This window comes from Eschscholzia californica, unplaced genomic scaffold (genome assembly GCF_041429995.1).
Source record: "Eschscholzia californica isolate CP2 unplaced genomic scaffold, dmEscCali1.0.p SCAF_2, whole genome shotgun sequence".
Classification (NCBI taxonomy): domain Eukaryota; kingdom Viridiplantae; phylum Streptophyta; class Magnoliopsida; order Ranunculales; family Papaveraceae; genus Eschscholzia; species Eschscholzia californica.
The window spans coordinates 34,166,604-34,193,136 of NW_028238309.1; the positions used below are offsets into that span (position 1 = coordinate 34,166,604).

At 37.5% G+C, this 26,533-nt stretch overlaps 2 protein-coding genes, 2 long non-coding RNA genes and 1 pseudogene across 4 annotated transcripts; 4 read left to right on the forward strand and 1 right to left on the reverse strand.

Annotated features, from left to right (window-relative positions):
* The first annotated feature begins 394 nt into the window (after positions 1 to 394).
* On the forward strand, positions 395 to 854 carry LOC147557518 (uncharacterized). The gene is made up of 3 exons (XR_015234188.1): positions 395 to 446; positions 529 to 594; positions 687 to 854. It is a non-coding gene; the product is annotated as an uncharacterized LOC147557518 (long non-coding RNA).
* Positions 855 to 4,243: 3,389 nt separating this feature from the next.
* Positions 4,244 to 4,927, forward strand: LOC147557519 (uncharacterized). The gene has a single exon (XM_086658881.1). The coding sequence runs from the start codon at positions 4,244 to 4,246 to the stop codon at positions 4,925 to 4,927; it is 684 nt and encodes a 227-aa protein (XP_086515007.1).
* A 146-nt stretch (positions 4,928 to 5,073) lies between these two features.
* On the forward strand, positions 5,074 to 6,960 carry LOC147557520 (uncharacterized; annotated as a pseudogene).
* A 1,025-nt stretch (positions 6,961 to 7,985) lies between these two features.
* LOC147557521 (uncharacterized) lies at positions 7,986 to 13,674 on the reverse strand. The gene is made up of 3 exons (XR_015234049.1): positions 13,609 to 13,674; positions 9,359 to 10,308; positions 7,986 to 9,226 (listed from the first exon to the last, which is right to left on the reverse strand). It is a non-coding gene; the product is annotated as an uncharacterized LOC147557521 (long non-coding RNA).
* Positions 13,675 to 17,439: 3,765 nt separating this feature from the next.
* On the forward strand, positions 17,440 to 26,500 carry LOC147557522 (uncharacterized). The gene is made up of 2 exons (XM_086658882.1): positions 17,440 to 17,652; positions 23,849 to 26,500. Exons 1-2 carry the CDS (start codon positions 17,440 to 17,442, stop codon positions 26,498 to 26,500), a joined length of 2,865 nt encoding a protein of 954 aa, XP_086515008.1.
* Positions 26,501 to 26,533: the final 33 nt, after the last annotated feature.

Here is a 26,533-nt window from a genome sequence, read left to right on the forward strand (position 1 = left end):
TATAGAGTTTTTTGTGGGTTAAGAAGTTACATTAACATATAGAAGATCTTATTATTAACATATAGAAGATCTTATTATTCTTTTGACAATAGATCTCTTAACATGGCTGAGAGACAAAGGAAGAGAAATTACTATGGTCTTTTTAAAGACTCGGAGCCAAATCTCTCAATATACGGACAGGTACAATATATGTTTTAGTATAATTGATTTTCACAATTTTGTTTGTTTGTTGGTACTAAAAAATATATATTTTTTCTCTTAAATAGGTTGACTCCCACTTGGATGAAATGGTAATAGAGGTTTATAACAGTTGTAATTAACCAATCTCAATCTTATAAGAATTTTTGTACAATGCTACTATATATATATCACAATCTTATGAGAATTTTGTACAGATTCGATTGTTAACTACAAGGGGAGTGCAGGTCACAATCCACAATACGGAGGTTTGGTATCTGAGCCATTTAATTTTTATTATATAGATTTTTATTTTCTATACTTAATATGGACATTTCATTATTTGAATAGCCGAGAAACATCACAGAAAATGCAACTTATATAGACAAGGGGAAGTATGCGACGATAGCATCCGAGGTAGACTTTCAAGCATTTAAATTGATTCAGTTGTGAGCACAATATCAATTTTAATTATCATACTAAACGTGGAGGTTTCTTCTCTTAAATAGCCAACTATCTCCGTCGAGACGATCAACCTTTACAAAAGAACAAAGAAAATATTGCACCTCAAGAATCATATGTAAAAGAAAAGACTAAAAACATACACAAAGGAAAGGCTGTAGCAATATCATCTGAGGTATATATATGGGTTAATGTTAATGGTTTCTTAGGTTGTTTTTGCTTCTATGAAGAGTTTCACTGATGTTTATTCTTTACTACGAAAGGTTTCCTTAAACATTGACACAAATGTCATATCACAACGTACACTTGCTCAACGATTACGAAGGGAAAGGGAGAAATTACAATGCATTCACAAAAAGTCTACGGCGATAACACCTGAGGTAGACGATAAACATTTACGTTGATTCAGTTGTGAGCACAACATACATTTTTGTCATCATACCAAATGTGGAGGTTTCTTTCCCTAAATAGCCAACTAACTCTGTCGAGACGATAAACCATTTAGATAAAAACAAAAAAAATATTGCACCTTAAGAATCATATGTAAAAGAAAAAACTAAAAATTTAGACAAATGAAAGGCTATAACAATATCATCTGAGGTACATGTATGACCATATGGATTATATGTTTCACTTATTTACTTTTGTTAATGTTCATGGTTTCTTCCGTCGTTTTTGCCTCTATGAAGAATAATTAAATGTTTAATCTTTACTAATTAAGGTTTCCTTAAACATTGACACAAATGTCATATCAAAATATGCACTTGCCCAACGATTACGAAGGGAAAGGGAGAAATTGCAGCAGATTCACGGAATACAATTTACACCAATACACTTTCCCTTTATAACATCCACTGGAATAGATCTTCCACAAAGTGAGACGTATTCGGCAAACGACCCTCACCTGGGCATTCAAAATCAGGTACCCGCTGCTCAACTCGCTTTACCAAAGGCTACTACCCAAAGTAGACTTCCACATCTTGATTGTTTGGACATACATTCTGATCTTCAACTAAGGAACTTAGATTTCGACTTTGAAAGTGTCATAACAAGATCACTCACCCGTTCTCCTGTACATGATGTTCTTAATGAAGTGGATACAAGTTGCCAACATTCAATTTTTGAGCAAGGGGCATCTTCAACTACACATAACATTGTACGACCAGGTCCTACTGAAGTCAGTAATTTAAAAATGCTTCCAGTTGTACATGTATATGAAGAACGTCATTTCTTGGGTCAAATGGATGTTTTGTGTCCCTTTTGCAAAGCGTTGTATTGGAAAGATGAAAAATTAACAAAATCATCTAACATAAGACCTTTGTTTGGGACATGTTGTTTGCAAGGAAAAATAAAATTACCTTTACTTATCGAACCTCCTGAAGCACTCAAAAACTTATACGATGGCAATGATGCATACTCAAAACACTTTAGAAAATTCATTAGAGAGTATAACGCATCAAACGCATTTACAAGTCTGGGGTCAACAATGGAGCCAAGGGTGTTAAATGGTAGGGGGCCAAAGTCATTCACTATACACGGTGACCTACGACATCGTACATGTTCTTTAATACCTGAGTTAGAAATGCAGGCTTCCTACGCCCAACTTTACATATTTAACCAAAATACTGCAATCGATTGTCGCAAACGTCGGGATCGACGTCTTGAAGTAGATGTTTTCAAAGTAATCCAAGATGTTTTGCTTCAAAATAACAAGTTTGTAAGAATATATCTTCGGGCCTATGAAATTTTAATGCAATCAAATGCATCCAAGGAAAACTTACCAGCCTACTTGCATTATAATTCGTCAACAAATAGACGTCGTTATAATTTGCCATCAACAGATGAAATTGTTGTCATCTTGCTAGGGGATTGTACTGAAAAAAGTGGAATGAGAGATATTGTTATCCACATAAAAGGGGGCAATGGGTTGATGAAAATAAATGAATGTCATCCAGCTTATCTTCCATTACATTATGTTTTATTGTTCCCGTATGGCGAGCTTGGATGGAATCCCATGTTAACTCAGTGGGATGTCATAAACAATAAATCATCAACAAGTCGATTAACTCAAATGCAGTGGTATAGTTACAGATGTTTCAATAGACCAAACGAGTATACAACAATTTTGAAGGGGGGGGAAATTATTTCAAGAGTTTTTAGTAGATGCTTGGGCTGCGACAGAGCAAAATCGATTGACATATTATCCGCTAAACCAAGCCAACTTCGTGCAGAACTTTACAAGGGTCTCACTGATATTGAGGAATCTGGATTGGAACCACATCAAGTTGGTCAACGTTTTATATTACCTTCTTCATTTACTGGTAGTCCAAGAATGATGTTTGAACTTTATCAGGATTCATTAGCCATCACACGTTATAACAAGCATCCTGATTTGTTCATCACAATGACTGCGAATCCTCATTGGCCAGAAATCACGTCAGCTCTGCTGCCTAATCAGACTTCCCTTGATAGGCCTGATTTAGTTGCACGCATGTTCGAGTTAAAAAGAAGACATTTGATGAAGTTGATTGAAAAAGATGGAATCTTAGGTCAAACAGTTGGCCATGTTTTTACCATTGAATTCCAAAAACGTGGGTTGCCTCATATGCATGCATTAATTTTCTTTCAACAATCCGACAAGGTACGTATTGTTGATCAAATTGATAGGTTGGTTTCAGCAGAATTTCCAGATCCTAAAGAAGATCCTCTACTTTTTGAAACTGTGAAGAGTTGTATGGTGCATGGGCCATGTGGTACTCGGGACAAACATGCTATTTGCATGGAAGACGGAAGGTGTACTAAAAGGTTTCCACGAGTGTTTACAGAGTCGACAACAGTAGACGTGGATGGTTATCCAATCTATCGTCGTCGCGATACTGGTAAAGTGTATACCGTGAAAGGGCATCCTGTCGATAATAGAGATATTGTACCTTACAATGCTTACCTTTCCAAGTTGTTCAACTGTCATATTAACGTTGAAGTTTGTGCGGGTTTGCGTTGCGTAAAATATATCCATAAGTACATCTTCAAAGGATATGATCGTGCTACTTTTGTGTTGGGAAAAGTATATGAGATTCAACAATATCTGGATGCACGATACATCGGACCACCAGAAGCATCTTGGCGCATATTTGGCCACACTTTGCATGAGGAGAACCCAACAGTTGTGCGATTGGCAGTTCATTTACCAGGTATGCACCGTGTTCTTTTTAACCCTGATGATTCGAGGGAAACAATTTTAACAAGAGCAGAACAACAAACGTCAACTTTATTGGCCTTCTTTAAATGTTGTGTTTTAAATGAAGATGCACGTGCATTCACTTATCAAGATTTTCCAGAACACTTTGTCTGGAATAAACCACAACATTTATGAACTTCTAGAAAAAAAGGATTTGCAATCGGTAGAATGTATTTTGCGAGTCCAAATTGTGGTGAAAGGTTTTATTTGAGATTATTGTTGACTATTATAAGAGGTCCTCAATTATTTGAATGTTTGCGTACAGTAAATGGTGTTTTATGTGAAACATTTAAATTAGCATGTATTTCTCGAGGCCTTTTAGAAGATAATTGCGAATGGGTACCGTGTTTAGAGGAAGCTATAAAAATGAAAACTGGGTATCAATTAAGAAAACTGTTCGTTGTTATTCTCTTGCATTGTTTCCCTTCAAATCCAGATGATTTGTGGAATCAGTTTTCACCTAATATTTGTGATGACCTGGCGCACAAGTTGCGTACAGTATTTGGAATCACGACACCGTCCGAGAATCAAGTCACAGATTATGGTTTATATCTTATAAATAAACTACTTCAACAGTCTGGCAAAGATTTAACTCATTTCAAACCTATGCCTCTTTCAACTGAAAATTGGAATGATCAACCTGGGAATAGATTATTACTAGAGCATAGAATGATTCAACATGAATGTCAGACAGTAGATGTACAAGTTAACGTCGATCGTTTAAATGCTGAACAATCTTCTGCTTATAGGGTCATTTTAAATTCAGTCACCAAAAATAAGGGAAGTGTGTTTTTTTTAAGTGGAGGTGCTGGTACTGGAAAAACATTTTTATACAACACGATTGCAACCAAATGTCGTAGTATGGGTCATATTGTTATAAGTGTTGCTTCATCTGGAATTGCTTCGTTGTTATTAGTGGGAGGACATTCAACATTTTGTATTCCCTTAGATATTTTAGATAATTCGATATGTGGGTTCCGTAAGCAGTCTATCCATGCTGAGTTATTTAGGGAAACTAAGCTAATTATATGGGATGAAGTACCTATGTAACATAGATTTTGTGTGGAAGCAGTTGATCGAACACTTCAGGATATTTGTGATAACAAAAACCCATTTGGTGGTATTACAGTTGTTCTAGGCGGTGACTTTAGGCAAATCTTGCCTGTAATACCAAAAGGAGTTCGTGAACAAATAGTCGGCGCTTCACTAAAACGTTCACCACTTTGGTTGATTATTGTTGTCCTGACATTGAGTCTTAACATGAGGTTAGCTGATTCAGAGCCAGGAAATGTTGATTTTGCAAAATTCTTGGTTGAGGTACTTCCTTACTTCTTCCAACAAACAATTCATTATTTTAATAAATTATGTGTTATTACAAACTTTCAAATGGTTGACATAGTTATATTTTTTTTTAGATTGGAACAAACCCGTGTGAAATTGTTCAACTACCACTTATTCACAGGTGTAAGAATCTACCTGAGTTATTGTGTTCAACCTATCCTGGATTGAATATATTAGGTACATCATCTCCAAAGTACTTGACAGAGAGAGCTATTTTATCTCCCCGTAATGATGATGTAGACTTTATTAATTTGGAGGCATTAAAAATATTTCCAGGAGAGGCTATTGTCTATTTAGCCGCTGATAAATTAGTTGAAGAGGGAGAAGACAATAGGTTTGGAGGAGGTAATTATCCCAATGAGTATTTAAACTCTCTCGATCCTCCAGGATTACCTCCCTTCAAGCTTCAACTAAAAGTTGGTTGTCCAATAATGTCATGAAGAAATCTTGCTCCAAAAGATGGTCTTTGCAACGGAACTAGGTTGATTGTGGTTCGATGTGCTCCACGCATAATTGAAGCTCAAATTATTACCGGAGATAAATCTGGAGATTTAGTTTTCTTGCCTCGAATATCTCTTACAACATCGTCTGCAGACGTTCCTGTTCGGATGACAAGAAGACAATTTCTAATTCGATTGGCTTATGCAATGACAATTAACAAATCTCAAGGACAATCTGTTAAGTTTGTTGGAGTTGATCTGCGGAGTCCAGTTTTTAGCCATGGCCAACTATACGTAGCATTGTCAAGATGCACGGCTTCAAATAGATTACATGTTTTATTACCGGAAACCTCAGAAAACTCAACTACGAATATTGTGTACCCTGAGGTTTTATTATAGATATAGGTAATCTTTCATGATATTTACTTCTTCTTTTTTTCATTGTACCCAAATTCAACAAGTATTAACTATAAAACTTTCTTTTTCACTAATAGAGTTGGGATCAACAAGTACAAGACTTTGAGAGGCGAAATAAAAGATATATATGGGGAGAATGGAAGCATCGAAACACAGTAAGTGTATATTGCTTATTATTTTAAAGACCTTAAAATCTATCTTTATGTCATCCTAACTATTGCAATGATATAACTTTTCAGATTGTTGTGCATGCTTCACACTGGTCGTCACGGGTGCGTGTAGATACAATTACTTTCTTAAGAGTAATTCGAAGAGCTTACATACCTATTTTGATTGAAAACTACTTTGGCTAAAGTCTTCCAACTCTATGTATTTTGTGATACTTTTTGTATAGAATAGATGATATCTGCAAATGAATGCACATTTCATATAGAAACTACAAAACAATCATACTTTTGTAGAAAGGAACAAACTTTGATGATTGTTTTTGTAGTTTAAATATTTTTTGTTACCATCAACAACTATGTATGTGAAGTTTTATTATGTGAAAGGAAACTATTTTATTTTAATCTATTTATGGCTCTAATCTAACTATTATGACAATCTAGATAATACATTTACATCATTAAGGTTTAGAATACATTGCAGCAGACACTTATTGCGCATCAAGCACAATTGAAACAAACATGTTTGCGTCAGGTTATTCCTAAATTTATATAGATTCCACTTTTGTTATTTTTTGTGAGTTAGCTATCGTGACCTTTGTATTCGTTCATGCTGTAGACATTGACGTCATTATGCGATTTGGAAGAGGTCAACCTTTTACTTCTCCATGTTCCAAATCACACCAAAGGAACATTTTTAAGAGGTCAGGACTTTTCTTAGTCTAAAATTTGGTAATTTTACTAATTAGATATATTCTGAATTTATTTTATTGTGTCCATAACTATTCAAATTGGATATTGCTCAATCGTTCCTTTTAATTGGCAACAATGGTGTACCGTAAAGACGACATCTAGTCGGGTTCTGAGCTCATTCTTTTATCTGTAAGTATTTTTACAAATGCCATTGATTTTATTGTCATATTTAAATGTTTATGTGAATTTTACTACTTCTGTTTACGTGTTGTACCAAATGAGTATTATTGTAGTGAGCATCCTTAGATTGGATCATCTATATTCCTACAAATTCGTATGTTATTGTGTCTTTATTAAAAGTATTAGTTTTTAGGACTATTTTCTCGCTACTTACATGGAACAAGTAGATGACAGTCACACTTGATTCTTTACCGGCTAAGATAGGTTATAGTTACATGCTCCCATTGCAATACCTTTTTAGATAAAGTATGTTGTGTCAGAGTCGTACATCAACTCACTTTCTGGGTAATGATATGGTTACATGCTCTCATTGCAATATTATTACTTTACGTGTTGTTAAGATCTTTCACTATGATGGTTCTACATTGACAGTGTGATGTTATATGTTACTAATTTCTGTGATGTTATTCAGGTACCTTAAACGCGATATTTGGATGAACATGAGATATTTTTCTGAAGAAGACCTGCGACCTCTTTTAATAGTAAGTCCTTATTAGATTTACCTATCAGTGTAGTAAACTGTGAAGTGATATGACGAATAAATACCGAAACATTCATTCAACTGTAACTTATAATCATCCACAATGTACTTGGTCTATAATGCATATAAAAGAACTGTCCGTGCCCCATGGGCACGGGTTACACCCTCGTGATGGAACATGTAGGAGTCCTTCGTATCTTCATACTTATTTATAAGGTTGAAAAGCCGCAATAATGGGGCATGATCGACGAAGAGTCGCGGCAAGCTGTCACAATTAAGAAATGGAACACCGACAGACTTGAACGTGGAAAATAAGATGCCGCGCAAAAGTATAAAGGAAAAGAACAAATCTTTATTAATTCATAAGAAGGATCTATTACAGAAGAAATTACAACAAATGACACCAAAAGACACAACATGCACTTAGGTCTATTACAGAAGAAATTACAAAAAAGAAGAGGGAAACCCGAACCCACAAATGGAAGGTTAAGGGCAAAGAAAAAAACAAAGAAACGTGAGCCACAAAAGCAATCACATGTCCCCGCTGGAAAGGAAATAAAAGGCTACCAGGTACCCCTTTCCAAAAATGCAGTCAAGGCCAGAAGATAACCAAGGACAAAAGAACCCTCTTGGCATCATCACCATGTCCTGAACACCTAAGTTGGAGGAAGTATTGGTAATCCTTACCCTCCTGCGGGCTCAACCAAAACGGCGCGGGAGGTTATCACGACCGTTATGAAGAAACTCGACTTTTATCACGGTCGTTATGAAGAAGCATTCCCCAACCCAGGCACCTGGTATAAACGAACAGAGGCCTCATCTCGGATCCTTGAAGAGAGGAGGAAATGGTAGAGCAACATCAGAAGGGTAAAATCTCTCCAGTCGACTTTCAAAACTTTTAATGGTGAAAAATTGGAAGGCCAAAGCAGGCTGTTTATAGCTAGAGAACCCCTTGAGGCATGAAGAAGGATCATTAAAAGCAAGGACCAAACACACCTCGAAAGACAGTCAGCGGAATAATGACTGGGAGACGTGAACGGCTCAAGAACAGCGGTTACCAATGAAATTTCAGCAGGTTTTGAGGAGACGTGTTTCATCCACCAGACGCGACACTCCACGCGTCTGCGCATGATGAAACAGGTTACCGCGTGGAGTAACCCAAAAGATCAGCGTCGGAAATACGCGATCAGAAAATGAAGTCTATGACATCACCAAATCACGAATGGAAAAGAAATTGATTGCTCTAGCAAAAGATGAACGTGTCTTGGAAAAGCAAACCACACGTCAAAACAAAATACAACCGGTTCAGCTCTGGCAAAGACGACACTTAATCAAAGAAGATATCCGCTTAGTAGATATCAACCATCTCTGGAATATCAACAAAAAGACAGATTGTATTGTTTAGCATCCCTCTTGCTCTTTCTATCAAACAAGCGAGGAAACTCACTTTGGTCGAGCTCAATTACACCGAGCCTCATTTTCTTGGGAGGTTCACAAGACAGCCCTGGTCTAGGTAAGACCCAAAGAGCTTCGCGATACAACTCTGGGACAGGTAATACCCACGACTTCAAACCTTCAAATAAAAAATCCACACGAGTTACTTCTACTCCTTAGTCTCTTTAATTTCAACTAAGGAGTGATGGGAATCATAATGATACATAAAATGTCCAGACGTTGACTAACGCCTGAAGAGTTAAGATCAGACCTGAAGTCTCTTGGATCGACTCGACTTAAGGCAGCAGGACAGCTAAACACCTGATGGTCCATCATACATTCCTCTAACTGGGAGGTCGTCCAGAAGAAACCAGCTCTCTACAAAACGCACTTGACATGAACAGATCAGCCCTGGGATCTCAAAAGGAATAAGGGGGTTCTCTACGGGTTTGGCCCATATCTTAAACCCAGAATTGGGGAGATAACAGCGCTGCGCGACCTAATGACTCAATCCTGAACTTTCTAGAAAGATCTCAGTCGGCCACACATCTTGAAGTGTTTAAGCCCGATCGAACTCCACGTATCTAAAGGAGGAAACTTCTCCTTTAGAGTCTATCACTCTGGCAAGATATCTACGAAAGTATCCTTGAACTTAGAAACTTTCACTTATCAAATATCCGGGATAGACTCGAAGAGAAACCCTAAATACGCAAAAGAGGTAACTTCCCTTACGGTTTGACAGCCATCGCCTCACCACCGCCACAAATCACAGTCGGCCTAACTTCGCCTATAAAAGGCCCCCCACGTCGTCCTTCTCAGGACACGATCTCTCCACCCGAAAAGATCACAAAATCACTCAGAGTTCCCCAACTCGCCCCCAAAAGGATCGGTCAATATCCATTCTTTTACTGCAAAGAGCACCATGAATGTCTTGAGCGTCGGAGGGGTTTCCGAACCCTTTGCAGGTTTTTCCCTCATTGGGAACTGACGATCAGAAGCATGGAACAAGGAACAAGGAGCTGGGTGATGATGCATAAAATGTCCAGACGTTGACTAACGTCTGAAGAGTCAAAGATCAGACCAGAAGTCTCTTGGAACATCTCGGCTTAAGGTAGCAGGACAGCTAAACCTCTGATGGTCTACCACACATTCCCCTAACTGGGAGGTCGGCCTGAAGAAACCAGCTCTGCACAAAACGCCCTTGACATGGACAGATCAGCCCTGTGATAAGTAAATTGACATATTTTAGTTCTATAACGAACAACTTATAAATAATATGTTTACGAAAATAGAAATTCACAGATATATTTCATTTCCCACCACTAACAGTAATCTTTATAGTTACTTTAATTTCTCTATCTATATTCTTTAGTTTTGATGAGCTTAAGTAAGCCATACACTATCACGTGTAAAGAACAATTTTTTTTTCGTCTTAAATTAAAATAATTTTGAGCTTTTAAATCTGTCTATCTAAATAATCGTGCCGAAGTCACGGGTCATACCTAGTATGGAGTAAAATTTAAGAATATAAATCCTTCATAGGGATTTCAATAAATAATGAATAGAAAAACAAAAAATGGATCGGACTGGGGTTTGCCCAACCTAGGCTTCTGCTGGATTGGGCCTAGCACGCCGTGTTCAGAATAAAGGTCTAATAGGGATAAAACCCGTGTTGACCTAGCATGTTTTTTGTATGGGCCGGACAAGTCAGGACCCATAAGCACCCAAATTACAATCGGGTAGTATAGTCTTGTTACATCTTTTGTCATTTTGGAACGTTTGTTGTCTTTTGTCCTCTTTCTGAAATTTTTCAGACCTGTCTTTGTGAAATCTGGTTGATGTAAAGAATTCACAATATTACTTGCAGAATGGACAGATACACGAATTTGATTAGAACGCTAATCTCTTCTTTGAACTATTAATCCTTTACCTGAGACATCTTTTAAGTTTTTCCCTCTCTCAATTTGTACAATGTAGAATCGAAGAGATTTCATCTCGATTATGGGTTGACCTTGCTATTTAGGCATTTCCAATGATTTATTGTATCTTATTTCATTTCATATTTTTATGACTGTTAATTCCATTTTGGCCCCATAAAGATGACCAACTCACCAAAATGGCCCCCTTTTTCATTTTTCCGTCTATTGCTCCGTTAGACGTTAGTGAGGTGGCATTTTCTTTCCATTAATACCCCTACCTATGTTAGCTCAAAATATTTGGAATCTCAAGACTCTTTATAACATGTCAAATCAATTTGCTTTTTTCATTTTTTTTCTTCTCTCTCTCCAGCTTCACATCAACTCTTTAAATTTCTACTAAACTTTTATCTCTCTTCATTTTAACCAATTTCTATTAAAACTCCAAAACCTCCATTAAAACCACCAAAAGCTTTAGAATGGTTCTTTACATCTTGCATTTGGATTTTTTTTTGGTTGTTAATTTTGGTCTGCCTTCACTTTTAGTGCTCTCTTTCTTTTATCCTCTCTCATTTTCCCTCTACTTATTTTGGTGAAATTGTAAGAAAATGAGAAACATATATCACATTTATTTACCTTTGATAATCCTAAATTGGATATCAAGAGAGAGAATGTGTAAGGTCATTTAGGAAATGGATTTGACTATGAAGTCTGAAAAAAAATTTTGACTTATAGTGGACTTTGAGCAGACCAAGGAGCATATGCGGTTGCGGTTGGTCGACATCTTAAATTTGAACCATAAGAAGATGATATTATGGATTAAGATTGCATATTTAGTGTTGAAGGTGTGTACACTTATTATTTGATAATGAAAATCAAAGAGCAATAAATTTTCACTTTTTCTCTCTAAAATCTTCGAATTGAGAGTGCAACTTGAACCAGATCAAAGATCATGATCTTCTTTTGTTTGCTACAAATTTCAAGCTTAATCACTAAACAGATACATAATAATGTTAGCATACAAGTACCAAATTCAATCTTCGGATATGCATCGTGATTCATGATGATTTTATAATTATCTGTTAAGCCAATCATATTTTCGCTTATATATGAATATTGAGTGGAAGTTCTGTAATACATTCTTCTTTAGTCATTCCTTAGTCTGTTAACTTATGAACATTACTGGCCGAGTTCTTCTCTTTAGCTACGGCAACATAAAGTTCTTATAGAATTAAACACGAATGAGTCTCTGAGTCCTAGTTAAATTATTGAGAGAGTTAAATTCAAAATCATCCATCTGAAACCCACTACCCCAGTTTTCAAATTTATACCTTAATTGAATCATCAACTTTAATATCCAGCAAATGCTATGGCCTATGGGAACCATAAATGATGGAAAATTAACTTGACCTCCTAGAATTTCTTATCTAAAGTTAGAGATAGAGAAGTTAGAGAGAGAAAGTAAGATATTTCCTTTCTTTGTGAGTTAAGAGTCATGGAAGACTAGAGTGAAGTTAGAGAGAGAAAATATAAGAAAAATGGTAGTCTAGGTGATTTTTTGACAAGTATTAATTAGCTTTGGGAGTTAGGACCTAAAAAGTTTAACCTGACAAAGAAGAAATGGTTAGAGGGGTGAATTTGACAAGAAAGTAACATGTCTCTAACCTCTAACGGAGCAATAGACGGAAAAACGAAAAAGGGGGCCAAATTTGAAGCTGGTCATCTTTAGGGGGCCATTTTACTCAGTTGGTCATCTTTAGGGGGCCAATGGAATTAACCCTTTTTATGATGATATTATTTCGTTAGGAAGTATGATATTAGATACATGCTAGGGCTAACACCCAATTTTAAATATTTTGAGTGCCACATGAAATTTTAGAGAGTTTTTTTTTTCGTATTTATTCTTTTCCGTGCAAAATTTATTTGGAGGCTAGTGAATCTTAGAGACCTCAAGCGAAGAACACTATGTTTCTTAAGATATCTATTATGGTCTAAACATTTTTAATACATAAACTAAAAAAAATATTTTCCAAAATCTCTAGAATAACTAGTGATATATATCTACTAAAATAGCCATGTCAAACAAAAAAATAAAGTAATTTTAGAGATTTGTATTGGACAAAGGATTATCTTATTTATTAAGAAATAAATTAATTTTATTTTACTAGAATTATTAGACTCAGTATAAGCAGTAACTCAATCAGGTGAAAATATACATTATTAATTAAGAAATCTTTATTGATTTTTCGTTCTATAATCATTACTTTGAGATCGTCCAAGAAATATTTCATTCTTATTATAGATTCGAATGTTATCTAGAATGTTGATACTACTGCTATAAAAACCCACGGACAAGAGAATAAATAATTAGTAACTCAATCAGGTGAAAATATACATTATTAATTAAGAAATCTTTATTGATACTTTTTTTGTTCTATAATAATTACTTTGAGATCGTCCAAGAAATATTTCTTTATTTTTATAGATTTGAATGTTATATATAATGTTGATAGTGTTCTATAAAAACCCACAAACAAGAGAATAACACCATTCAACAATCTCATTAGAAGAAGATAAGAAAGAAAAATAAGCAAAGATGGTTTACCCTCCATGCCAAAGTGTTGGATGTGCTGGTAAGCTCTCAGAATTTCCTATTTAGATGTCTTATGTTAGTTTTAGTTCCTCTATTGTTATAATAAAACGAAAAATCCATGCTGGAATGAACGGTCTAAATTCAACTCATTTTTCATGGCCAGCAATTAAAGGCAATAGACTAGGTTTGACCCACTTCTTCGGGAAATTAATACATTGTTTGTGTAATATGTGAAAGCAATCATCTTCACAATGACTTGATGGATAAATATAAGGGTCCCTAAATATAATATTTCACCGATCATACTACCGTCTCCATGATTCAAGTCTAGTAACTAAGTTATGTGATTCGACAAAGTAAATTATGGTACAAATTTGATATCTGCAAAAGTTTAATTTCTTTTGATATAAATCTCTAATGGCTAATCTCAGATTTCTTTTTTGAAGAGTTTACTCCATTCAGTGGTAACGTATACATCTCTTTACTCGAAAAACTAGATGTTGAATGTTACTGATTAATTGATTGGTAATGCAGTTGCGCATTATTTTCCAGAAGTAGTTGGAATGCCAGGAGTCCAAGCAAAAGCCATCATAGAGAGAAGTCATCCAGAATTAACAGGCGTTATAATATCGAAAGATGATGTCTTGGATAGCGCTCACTGTTGTAATCGCGTTCGGATCTTTGTTAACGATGACGCTAAGAAAACTGTCGCCAAAACTCCTAAAATTGGATAAAAGGACATCAATGGATCATCAAATATTTTATTTCTTTAAATAAACTAGAGTATAAGATCTATTTATTAATAAATTGAGATTATCAATCTAACTTTCTATTAGAATAAAATGAAATTATGTCTCAATAAATAACATAATAGGGGCTGACCCCGGAAGCTTTCAGTTTGTGGTCGACCCTTTTTTCGGGCCAAATAGCATTTTTCTAAACTTAATTTGTGGTTCTCCATGTACATGAAAATTGTACCCTGAAGTAATCCCCACTTAAGCTTTAAGGACCTCATCTCTCACAATTGTCACACCTCAGGTCCAACTTGAATTCATTTCACCTCTATATAAAGGACTCCCCTTTCTCCCTCTTGTTTCCTTGGGTTCTCACCGAACATGGTAGTCTAGAATTAAACGTATCATTCTCTCTTCAATGGCTTCTCAACTTGCTAGCACAACCGGATTCTGATGAAACAAGGTTAGCAATCTATAAAAGAAGCTAAAATATTACAGCGTTATCGGACACGAAAATGATTAAGTTAAAGTGTTAAATGGGACGAGTTATCGAGGTCGAAAAGGTAGTCGAAAGCCGTCTTCATCATCAAGTTGCATAGGAAAGATGTTAATAATTGTGGTGAAGTGATGAGACATGAAGTCATGGCACTATGGCAGTTGAACCATATTTCTCTCTTCCAGTGGTGTCTGTCACAAATATACCACCCAATGGATATATTTGATACTTAAAAATATTTTAAAAATGTGGTGGTGGTGGTGGTGGTTGTTTGTAGTGGAGCTAGTGGTGGTGGGTGGTGTTGATGACATTATGTACTATTGTTGTTTAGTGTAGCTAACAACAAATCTTAATAATAATTAATCATGTTGAATTTCAAGAAAAATTAACCAAATATTTTACTATTATTCACCTTGTTTAAATATTTTGGGTATGTCTAACCAAGTGACTATGTGAGGATAATTATTCTCCTTATTATACACATATTTTTCATATAAAAATTAGCTTAATCAAAATCTAATAATAGTTATAAACAACCATTAACGTTTATAAACTCAAATATCCATGGTGGTCCGACACATGAGTCAGATTTTGATGTGGTGACGGGTTTTGAATTTTTTATTGTTGTGATTTATTTATCCTAAAGGTGATTGACGTCTATAAATCAAGTAGATATTTCGGTCATAAAAATAATCACTTGAATCATATGTAAATATTTGGGTTGAGAGCAAAATAAGTTCTATAGGTGAGATTAATGATCGAAAAATTACAATGAAAACTAAAATAACGATTTGTAATATATATGCAATGTACCTTAAAATAATGATAGCACTAAACAAATAGGATCAATATCTATATTTTAAAAAGGTTTTTTTTTCTTTAAGTATATGACCCCTATTTATTTAGTTATGTTAAGACTACACCCCTGAAAACATTTTTTGTTTAGGCGTTAGCTTCCAAAATCAATTTTCCCGTCAAATAGCTGTTATGTGAGGGGCGTGCGAGTCACATGCTCGATCTCGGACCAAAATGCTTCCGTCCTGATCCCACGGTTGAAAACATTTGGGTTATTTCCCTAATGGCCCCCAACTTTGTGACCAGCTTCCCGCCTGGCCCCCTAAATTAGCAAAAATACCCATATGGCCCCCTAGTCGCCGTTACCGTCAGAAAACCGTGAAATCACACATTTCACTTCCGGAAATGCCCTTCCGTGTTGTCAGGCATGCCTGACAACCACTCAGCCCGTCAAATCGTTCATTAAATACCATACGTCATTCAGATTCACCTTCCCCCATGCCCGCCATTTCTTCCCCATGCCAGCCGTTTCCTGGAAAGACAAGACACCCCTTGGGAGCATAAAAGCGACGAGCCGCCTCCCAGACAACTTGAAATCTGGACTTACGTTGCTCCCTCAGGATCGCCAAGAACTCATCTCCACCTTACAAAGTTGCTATTGTCCTCCGACGGTTCAACTCGGCCAGTTCAAAAATGTTCCTACGAGAAGCCTCAAGATCAGCTTTATCTTTTCCCCTCTGTTGAATCAGAGTAGCTTCTTTCTCTTAGAGAGCCTGAAGTCTTTTCTCCAGAATGGTAACGCGAGCATCAGATTGAGAAGACTAAAGTTCAGCGTTGGCCCTAGATTGCTCCGCCTCCAACTTCTACGAATCCCGCTCGGTAGAGATTATCCTCACATCATTAGATAAGATTTCAGCCTCGACTTTATAGGACAAAGCATCTTTCTCAGCTTTCGCAAGCTGGGACTCCAAACGCCCGATCGAGGATAATTGGGATGCAACATCATGGCTAACCTGATAACTCTAAAAAGAAGGAAAACGCAAAAAAAAAATCAGAAAAGGGAAGAGAAATAGAAAACAAAAAACCAGGAATAGAAATACCTCATTTTGGAAGTGAAGGTAAATATCGTCGATCAAAGAAACCATGCGACGAGAAAGATTTTTGGGCCAGTTGGACATTCTCGCCGTTAAACTCAGGTCCGGCGAAGTTTTCCCTTTATCAGTTGAGAAATGAATACTCGCTCTAGTCTTGGAGGCCACAACCCCATGACCAATCAAGAAAGGAACAAGAGGAGAGGAACTAGCAGGGATCGAAGGAGAAGCTGAACCGACAGGTTCCCTAATAACAACGCCGGCTGAACTCCGACTGACCAAAGATTTGGTACGAGATTTGTTGACACCAGAAGAAGATGGAATATCTTCAGCCTTAGCCCGTTTTCCCAGGAAAGCTAAAAAGAAGAAGAAGGGTAAGAAGATCAGACACACAAAGGAATACCAAAAATAAAAAGAAGAAACATCTCCAACCAAAACTCACCAGGAAGAGAAGGGAGCGTCTGTTGTGATAAATAGCCTGTGGAACGGCGACGCCTTCAGGAATGAAACCCTCTCTCCCCCTATCCAGAGCGGTTAAAGTTTCAAAACATTTAATGTCTTCCTCATCAGGGATGATTTTTGGGCGTACGTTGGAAGAACCAGGTACACGAACAGCAAAACCATAGTCCTCGGATGAAAGGGAGGGACGAACAAAAAGGAATTTATCCTTATAAACCTTAGGGATATTCGGAGCAGAGAAGAATGGACCGAAACGAGAAGAAAAATAATGCTAGCACCGGTCACTGGACTTAACGGAAAAAATCTTATCAAAAGCATAGAAGCTCGCGTTCTCACCTTGATGAAGGCAGAGGAAGAAAAACGCCATGATAGTCATCAAGACATTGGGGCTCAGTTGGAAGAGTTAAAGCCCATAATGGTTCAGCAGTTTAACAAGAAAGAGCGGGAAAGGAACCACCAACCCCAGGTTGAAGAAGACCTCGTAAACACCAACACGAGTAAGACAAATCCTGTCCTCAGGCGAGGGAAGAAGAAGCTCGACAGTAGCCGGAATCGCGTGACTAGCTCGAAGAGTGTCGATGTCTTCTTGAGTCATCCGACTTGTGAAACGATTTTTGCCAGAGAAATCAGCGGTAGGAGGAGGAGTTCGAGCTAACGCGCACCAGGCTAGTAGGAGAAGGACGCGTGGAGATAATCAATCGGCGTTAGGAAACAATAACATACCCTTTAACCATCGACTAGGGTCATCGATGGTTCACGTTACTCGGCAGATGGCAAAACGATTCAAGAGCTTTAGGAAGAGCGATCGTCCCCCACTCATAAGGAACCACGCGTCCACGGTAGCTGTAATACGCAGTAACCTAAAAAGATCAACGCCGAAAACGCGTGACCAGAAGATCAGATTTGTGACGTCATAAAGATCACGTATGGAGAAGAGATTAATTACTTAAGCAGAAGACGAGACGTGACTTGGGAGAACAAACCACATGTCAAGACAAAACATAGCTGGGATGGCGCACTTCTTTCCTTTACTTTTTCTCCTTTGTTTTTTGTCTTGGAGAAAATTAACCTTCACTTATAGTTAAATTTTGAGTTAACTCCTATATGGCCCCCTACTTTGTGACCAGCTTCAAATATGGCCCCCAAAATTCTGTAAATTCAAATATGGCCCCCTTTTTTGATGTAATTGTCCTAACCATCCTTCCTTTAAATCCTTTTTCAAAATTAAAAATAAAAATAAAATCTTAATTCCACCTCATTTCCCTCTCCACCCACATCTCTCTCCATGTCAATTCTCTCTCTCTCTCTCCACATCACCTCTCTTTCTAACTCACCTCTCTCTCCAACTCACCTTCATATTCTCCGATTGAAGTTGCCGGCCGGAAATTTTTTTAGCCGGCGACCTCCCCAAAAAATAAGATTTTTTTTTTCTCTCATCTCTCTCTCTAAAAATCCGGCGAAGGGCGTTTTCCTTCGTCGGAGCTGTGAACAGACCAGACTTGGTCTGTTCACGAGAGAGACATGAGAGAAATTTCTTTTTTTTGAGGTCGCGGACCTGAAAATTTTCCGCCCGGCGACTTCAATCGGAGAAGATGAATGTGAGTTGGGGAGAGAGAGAGGTGAGTTGGAGAGAGAGAGAGGTGAGTTGGAAAGAGAGGTGATGTGGAGAGAGGCAGAGAGTTGACATGAAGAGAGATGTGTGGTTGAGAGGGAAATGAGGTGGAATTAAGATTTTATTTTTATTTTTAATTTTGAAAAAGGATTTAAAGTAAGGGTAGTTAGGGCATTAACTTAAAAATAGCGGGTCATATTTGAATTTAGAGAAATTTGGGGGCCATATTTAAAGCTGGTCACAAAGTAGGGGGCTATATAGGAATTAACTCTTAAATTTTATACAATATTGTAGTTATGCACAACTATGGAACCTTACAAAACTGTAACATTAGTTGCACAATTAGCTTCACTCGCTAAAATTCATGACTAATGGCAGCATCTCATGATAAACAATCCACAAATTTACAAGGAATTTACGAAGTTTCTGGTATCTATTATTAGTAATAAAAGTCATTATGCTAGAAACTACATTTAAAGAACAAAAAACAATAGCAGTCAGGTTCAATGAAATCACACTACCAATTTCAAAAAAAAAAAAACGCACGACCAAAGAATTAGTCTTGGCCATCCATGGAAGGAAACCTCACTTATTTCCAAAGCTCCCTCTTCTTTTCAGGTACCCTTATCCCTTATCCTCCATCTCTATCATAGTTTTGGTTCAAAAAGGATAAAAAATTGTATCCCTAACAGCTAACTATATATAGTCCAATCAAAGATGGTCCTAACTGTTGATTTAAATTGTGAATTAATAGGACCAAAGCGATTTTTTTCGGTTTAGCCGTCTATATTTATTGTTGAAAATGATTTTTTCTAAAGAAGGTTCTCTACCATTTGGCAGGGACACATTAGAAAGCTATTCATTCGAATTGAAAAGTCTACCTATGACTCCTATAAAAGTAATGTCGGAAGCTTTACAAATCGAAACAAAGGTGATAGAAGAGTTATTTGAAGATGGAGTGAAGAGTATGAGAGTGAATTATTATCCACCTTGTCCTCAGCCTGACCTAGTAATGGCCTCAAAAGTCAAACCACACTCTAATTCAGTTGCTCTAACTATTCTCCTTCAACTTCATTAAGTTGAAGGACTACAAGTTCTTAAGGATGGAAAATGGGTTCCTATTAAACCTCTGTCAAATGCTTTATTGTCAACATTGGAGATATTCTTGAGGTATGGATAAAATCATAAAAGAAGCATTTTTTGGAACAACTACTTGTAGAGGAAAAGGTTGTTTTACATTGAATTAAAACAAGAAGATCCAAAAGGTCAAAGGTTCGACCCGTTCGTATTATTAGATTTAATCTAGGAAGAAAATAGAAATATTCAGTCAATACTGAGGGGGCACAGAGATCCACACCCCTCTACCCAAAATATCGATTAATATGAAATAAAACAAGTCTTTCCACGAATTATAAATTTTAGAGAAAACAAGTATTTTATGATATATTATATTTAACAATTAACATATCTAATCATGGTTTAGAATTGTCACTACCTGGTGGAATCAAAACGATATCAGATGCCTATAACAAAAGAGGTGTTAGGAGTTATGCATTTCATTTCTGCCCATCAATCATTCTTCACAGACATTTAATCAAACACTTGATGAGCATCTTCAAACCATTATGGTATGAAGCAAATGACAAGAGAAGAAAATAACAAGTTCAATCAAACTCAAAAGACAATATATATATATAACCTAATTTAAGGCAAATAACTTATTTAAATTGATGTAACTAACCCTACAATTGATTGAACATCAAATCAGAGTTCTAAACCTGCTGTCAGAAGGTAAAAATTGATGGAAGAGTGATGGAACCAACCTGAATTTGTATTATAATAGCAGCCAAAGCTTGGAATTGAAGTCTATGCCTTGAAGATGATGATGGAGCCCTAAAATTGATTGAGTTGTCCAAAATTAGAGTTCTAAACCTGTAATTAGAAGGTCAAATTGATGGAAGATAGTAGAAACTAACCTGGATTTGTGAACTTAGAACTAAAGCTTGCAACTCAAAGGTGTTCAAATGTGATAATGAAGAACCCTAAATTTCATTAACTAACTTGAACTCGTGAGATGATGGAATGAAATCGATTAAGGTTCCTCTTGATCGTGGGACCTGAGATTTTTGCCAAAAAATTTAGAGGGAATTTTCCCGCAAAATTCTCGAATTGGGGACGGGGATTTTCCTTAGTTCTCGGGTTTAGGAAAATCTGACCCTAACACTTTTTTTTATGAGTTGTTCCAAAACTAACTTAGTGTTAAACTGCCCCAGATACATAGATTTTAGGGGCAGATGCCTATAAGACTGTCCCAGATGTGCATTTATAGGGGGCAGATGCAAAAAGCGTCTGTCCCTAATGAGCATGTTTTTTATAGTGTTACTCCCGACGCTAAGAGTTTTTCGACCTGCTCGGCTATTTCTGCCTGATTGTCTAATGAAACATTCCTTTTCTTTTGCTTCACCGACTTGCTTCCTTCTCTGATGTTTAATTTATGAGTGATGATCCCAGGGTCTATCCCAGGTACTTCGTCAGTCCCGAACGCAATGACGTGGCGCTGTGCTCTCAAAAAATTGGCCAGTTCCGCCTTCTCGTCTTCATCTAGAGTACTCCCGACATAAGTCACTTCTGTGGCCTTTTCTCCAATCTGTATGGGTACGGTAAGGTCTGTTGTTCTTTCCTCTTCTTCTTAGACTTTTTCTTCTGCCAGCACATCGGTTCCGAGCGTTTATTTTTCCGGAAGAGGTGGCTCCGCCTCTGGATTGGTGACCTCTTCCAGTCCCGACATTATGTTTTCCTGATAGATCTTTATAGAGAGTGGTTAGTTCTGAAAAAGTATTGAATAGGATTCGGGTTACCGAATGTGATGATTTGCTGCAGAGATCCCCCTCGTTCTAGCGCCAATTGCTGATGTCGAAAATTTGCTCCCGGTTAAATCAGTATGGAAAAGGGAGTTGATGCATGATGGCCTCCGTTATGATGGTATATTCTGTTACGAGAGGAGAGATTCCTCTGTTCAGCTCTGCTTCTCTGCTCTGGCTCCCTGCTCCTTGCTCATGTTCGTCTGTTCCCGAGGGGGGAAAACCTGCAAAGAGTTCGGAAACCCCTCCGACGCTAAAGACAGTCTAGGTGATCTTTGTAATAAAAGAATGAATGTTGATTGGTCCTTTTGGGGCGCGAGTTGTGATAACTCTGTTTTTGGGGGGTGATCCTTCTGGTACGAAGAGATCGTGTTTTTTTTTGGGGAAGAGAGCGTGTCCTGTGAAGGACGATGTGGGGGCCTTTTTTAGGGGAAGTTAGGCCGACTATGATTAGTGGCGGTGGTGAGGCGGTGGCCGTCAAACCGTAATAGAAGTTACCTCTTTTGCGTATCTACTGTTTCTCTTCGAGTCTATCCCGGATCTTTTATAAGTGAAAGTTCCTAAGTTCAAGGATACTTCGTTGATATCTTGCCGGAGTGATAGACTCTAAAGGAGAAGTTTCCTCCTTTAGATATGTCGAGTCCAATCGGGCTTAAACACTTCAAGATGTGTGGCCGACTGAGATCTCTCTAGAAAGTCCGGGATTAGGTCATTAGGTTGCGCAATGCTGATATCTCCCCAGTTCAAGGTGTTAGATATGGGCCGAACCTGTGAAGACCCCCTTATTCCTTTAAGGATCGCATGGCTGATCTGTCCATGCCGAGGGCGTTTTGCGCAGAGCTGGTTTCTTCCGGCCGACCTCCTAGTTAAGGGAATGTATGGTGGACCATCAGGGCTTTAGCTGTCCTGCTGCCTTAAGCCGAGCTGTTCCAAGAGACTTCTGGTCTGATCTTTGACTCTTCAGACGTTAGTCAACGTCTGGACATTTTATGCATCATCAGTAGTAAGTTCAGGAAGTTGCATTAGTAAGTATAGGACTAATTATATTAGCTGTTTGCTTACATATGTGAAAGAAAAAACAAGATACAGAGCTTCTAAGCATCAGAAGGGGAAGAGAGAGGATTGCCAATGTCCACCGAAATTCTGACCATAACAGCTAGAAGACGGCCGCACCCACGACTACGAACCAGAAACCCAACCACAGAGAAGAAAGCCGGTTCAGAGATGCTTGTGGTGCCGGTCAGAGAGTAGACTAGAGGATAGAGAGGCCTGGATAAACTTAAAGTAAGCAGATGATCTTCGTTTAGCAGATCTTAAAGACGAAGAACATCAACAAAACCTTCACAAGCAACCTCCATGCAGAAGTGTTCGATAGAGAAATCTTCCTCATTCAGAACCATGTAAAAGGCAACCCTCACGTCGCTACCAAGGAGAGTTCCGCTAATCATTAGGAGAGTCATCTATATAATAAAAGAGGAGGGTATCTTTTTAGAATATACCCTCCTCACTTAGTGGCTAGGATTTATCCTTACAAAGTGTCTTGGACGGTTCAGATTAAGTTTAATAGATGCTTTTCTTTTCAACCTTCCCCATCCCAAACACACATTCCCGCTCATTCCCGCCCAAACACACTCTCTATCATCTTCACGATCTCTCACTCCCTCATCTTTCTGGCAGAGAAGTTGTGGGGTTCAACCTCTCCTTCTCTCAACTTCTTGGTTGGTATCTCTTCTGGAAGAAGGTATCTCTTTATCTCTCTCTCTCTCTATATAGATTTTTCAGTCTCAATCTAGGATTTTTGTTTTGGTGGCTCAGTTTACAGACCATTCAAATGAAAGGGGAAGCAATATTTTTCCATATGCTTTTCTTCTCCAAAGTTTTCTCTCAATCATGATGTATCTACTTCTTTGTACCAACTTATTTCTCTGAAATCCCCTTGGTTTGTAGTAGAAGTTTGGGTTTTTTTGGTAATTAGGTTTCTTCTAAACTAATTAGGTTTCTTTGGTTAACATCATTCATGGGTTCTAAATTTTGCTGTAATTTGGGTTCAATCATGATGTATCTATCTCTTTGGGTTCAATCATGATGTATCTATCTCTTTGGGTTATATGTTTCACTTATTTACTTTTGTTAATGTTCATGGTTTCTTCCGTCGTTTTTGCCTCTATGAAGAATAATTAAATGTTTAATCTTTACTAATTAAGGTTTCCTTAAACATTGACACAAATGTCATATCAAAATATGCACTTGCCCAACGATTACGAAGGGAAAGGGAGAAATTGCAGCAGATTCACGGAATACAATTTACACCAATACACTTTCCCTTTATAACATCCACTGGAATAGATCTTCCACAAAGTGAGACGTATTCGGCAAACGACCCTCACCTGGGCATTCAAAATCAGGTACCCGCTGCTCAACTCGCTTTACCAAAGGCTACTACCCAAAGTAGACTTCCACATCTTGATTGTTTGGACATACATTCTGATCTTCAACTAAGGAACTTAGATTTCGACTTTGAAAGTGTCATAACAAGATCACTCACCCGTTCTCCTGTACATGATGTTCTTAATGAAGTGGATACAAGTTGCCAACATTCAATTTTTGAGCAAGGGGCATCTTCAACTACACATAACATTGTACGACCAGGTCCTACTGAAGTCAGTAATTTAAAAATGCTTCCAGTTGTACATGTATATGAAGAACGTCATTTCTTGGGTCAAATGGATGTTTTGTGTCCCTTTTGCAAAGCGTTGTATTGGAAAGATGAAAAATTAACAAAATCATCTAACATAAGACCTTTGTTTGGGACATGTTGTTTGCAAGGAAAAATAAAATTACCTTTACTTATCGAACCTCCTGAAGCACTCAAAAACTTATACGATGGCAATGATGCATACTCAAAACACTTTAGAAAATTCATTAGAGAGTATAACGCATCAAACGCATTTACAAGTCTGGGGTCAACAATGGAGCCAAGGGTGTTAAATGGTAGGGGGCCAAAGTCATTCACTATACACGGTGACCTACGACATCGTACATGTTCTTTAATACCTGAGTTAGAAATGCAGGCTTCCTACGCCCAACTTTACATATTTAACCAAAATACTGCAATCGATTGTCGCAAACGTCGGGATCGACGTCTTGAAGTAGATGTTTTCAAAGTAATCCAAGATGTTTTGCTTCAAAATAACAAGTTTGTAAGAATATATCTTCGGGCCTATGAAATTTTAATGCAATCAAATGCATCCAAGGAAAACTTACCAGCCTACTTGCATTATAATTCGTCAACAAATAGACGTCGTTATAATTTGCCATCAACAGATGAAATTGTTGTCATCTTGCTAGGGGATTGTACTGAAAAAAGTGGAATGAGAGATATTGTTATCCACCTAAAAGGGGGCAATGGGTTGATGAAAATAAATGAATGTCATCCAGCTTATCTTCCATTACATTATGTTTTATTGTTCCCGTATGGCGAGCTTGGATGGAATCCCATGTTAACTCAGTGGGATGTCATAAACAATAAATCATCAACAAGTCGATTAACTCAAATGCAGTGGTATAGTTACAAATGTTTCAATAGACCAACCGAGTATACAACAATTTTGAAGGGGGGGGAAATTATTTCAAGAGTTTTTAGTAGATGCTTGGGCTGCGACAGAGCAAAATCGATTGACATATTATCCGCTAAACCAAGCCAACTTCGTGCAGAACTTTACAAGGGTCTCACTGATATTGAGGAATCTGGATTGGAACCACATCAAGTTGGTCAACGTTTTATATTACCTTCTTCATTTACTGGTAGTCCAAGAATGATGTTTGAACTTTATCAGGATTCATTAGCCATCACACGTTATAACAAGCATCCTGATTTGTTCATCACAATGACTGCGAATCCTCATTGGCCAGAAATCACGTCAGCTCTGCTGCCTAATCAGACTTCCCTTGATAGGCCTGATTTAGTTGCACGCATGTTCGAGTTAAAAAGAAGACATTTGATGAAGTTGATTGAAAAAAATGGAATCTTAGGTCAAACAGTTGGCCATGTTTTTACCATTGAATTCCAAAAACGTGGGTTGCCTCATATGCATGCATTAATTTTCTTTCAACAATCCGACAAGGTACGTATTGTTGATCAAATTGATAGGTTGGTTTCAGCAGAATTTCCAGATCCTAAAGAAGATCCTCTACTTTTTGAAACTGTGAAGAGTTGTATGGTGCATGGGCCATGTGGTACTCGGGACAAACATGCTATTTGCATGGAAGACGGAAGGTGTACTAAAAGGTTTCCACGAGTGTTTACAGAGTCGACAACAGTAGACGTGGATGGTTATCCAATCTATCGTCGTCGCGATACTGGTAAAGTGTATACCGTGAAAGGGCATCCTGTCGATAATAGAGATATTGTACCTTACAATGCTTACCTTTCCAAGTTGTTCAACTGTCATATTAACGTTGAAGTTTGTGCGGGTTTGCGTTGCGTAAAATATATCCATAAGTACATCTTCAAAGGATATGATCGTGCTACTTTTGTGTTGGGAAAAGTATATGAGATTCAACAATATCTGGATGCACGATACATCGGACCACCAGAAGCATCTTGGCGCATATTTGGCCACACTTTGCATGAGGAGAACCCAACAGTTGTGCGATTGGCAGTTCATTTACCAGGTATGCACCGTGTTCTTTTTAACCCTGATGATTCGAGGGAAACAATTTTAACAAGAGCAGAACAACAAACATCAACTTTATTGGCCTTCTTTAAATGTTGTGTTTTAAATGAAGATGCACGTGCATTCACTTATCAAGATTTTCCAGAACACTTTGTCTGGAATAAACCACAACATTTATGAACTTCTAGAAAAAAAGGATTTGCAATCGGTAGA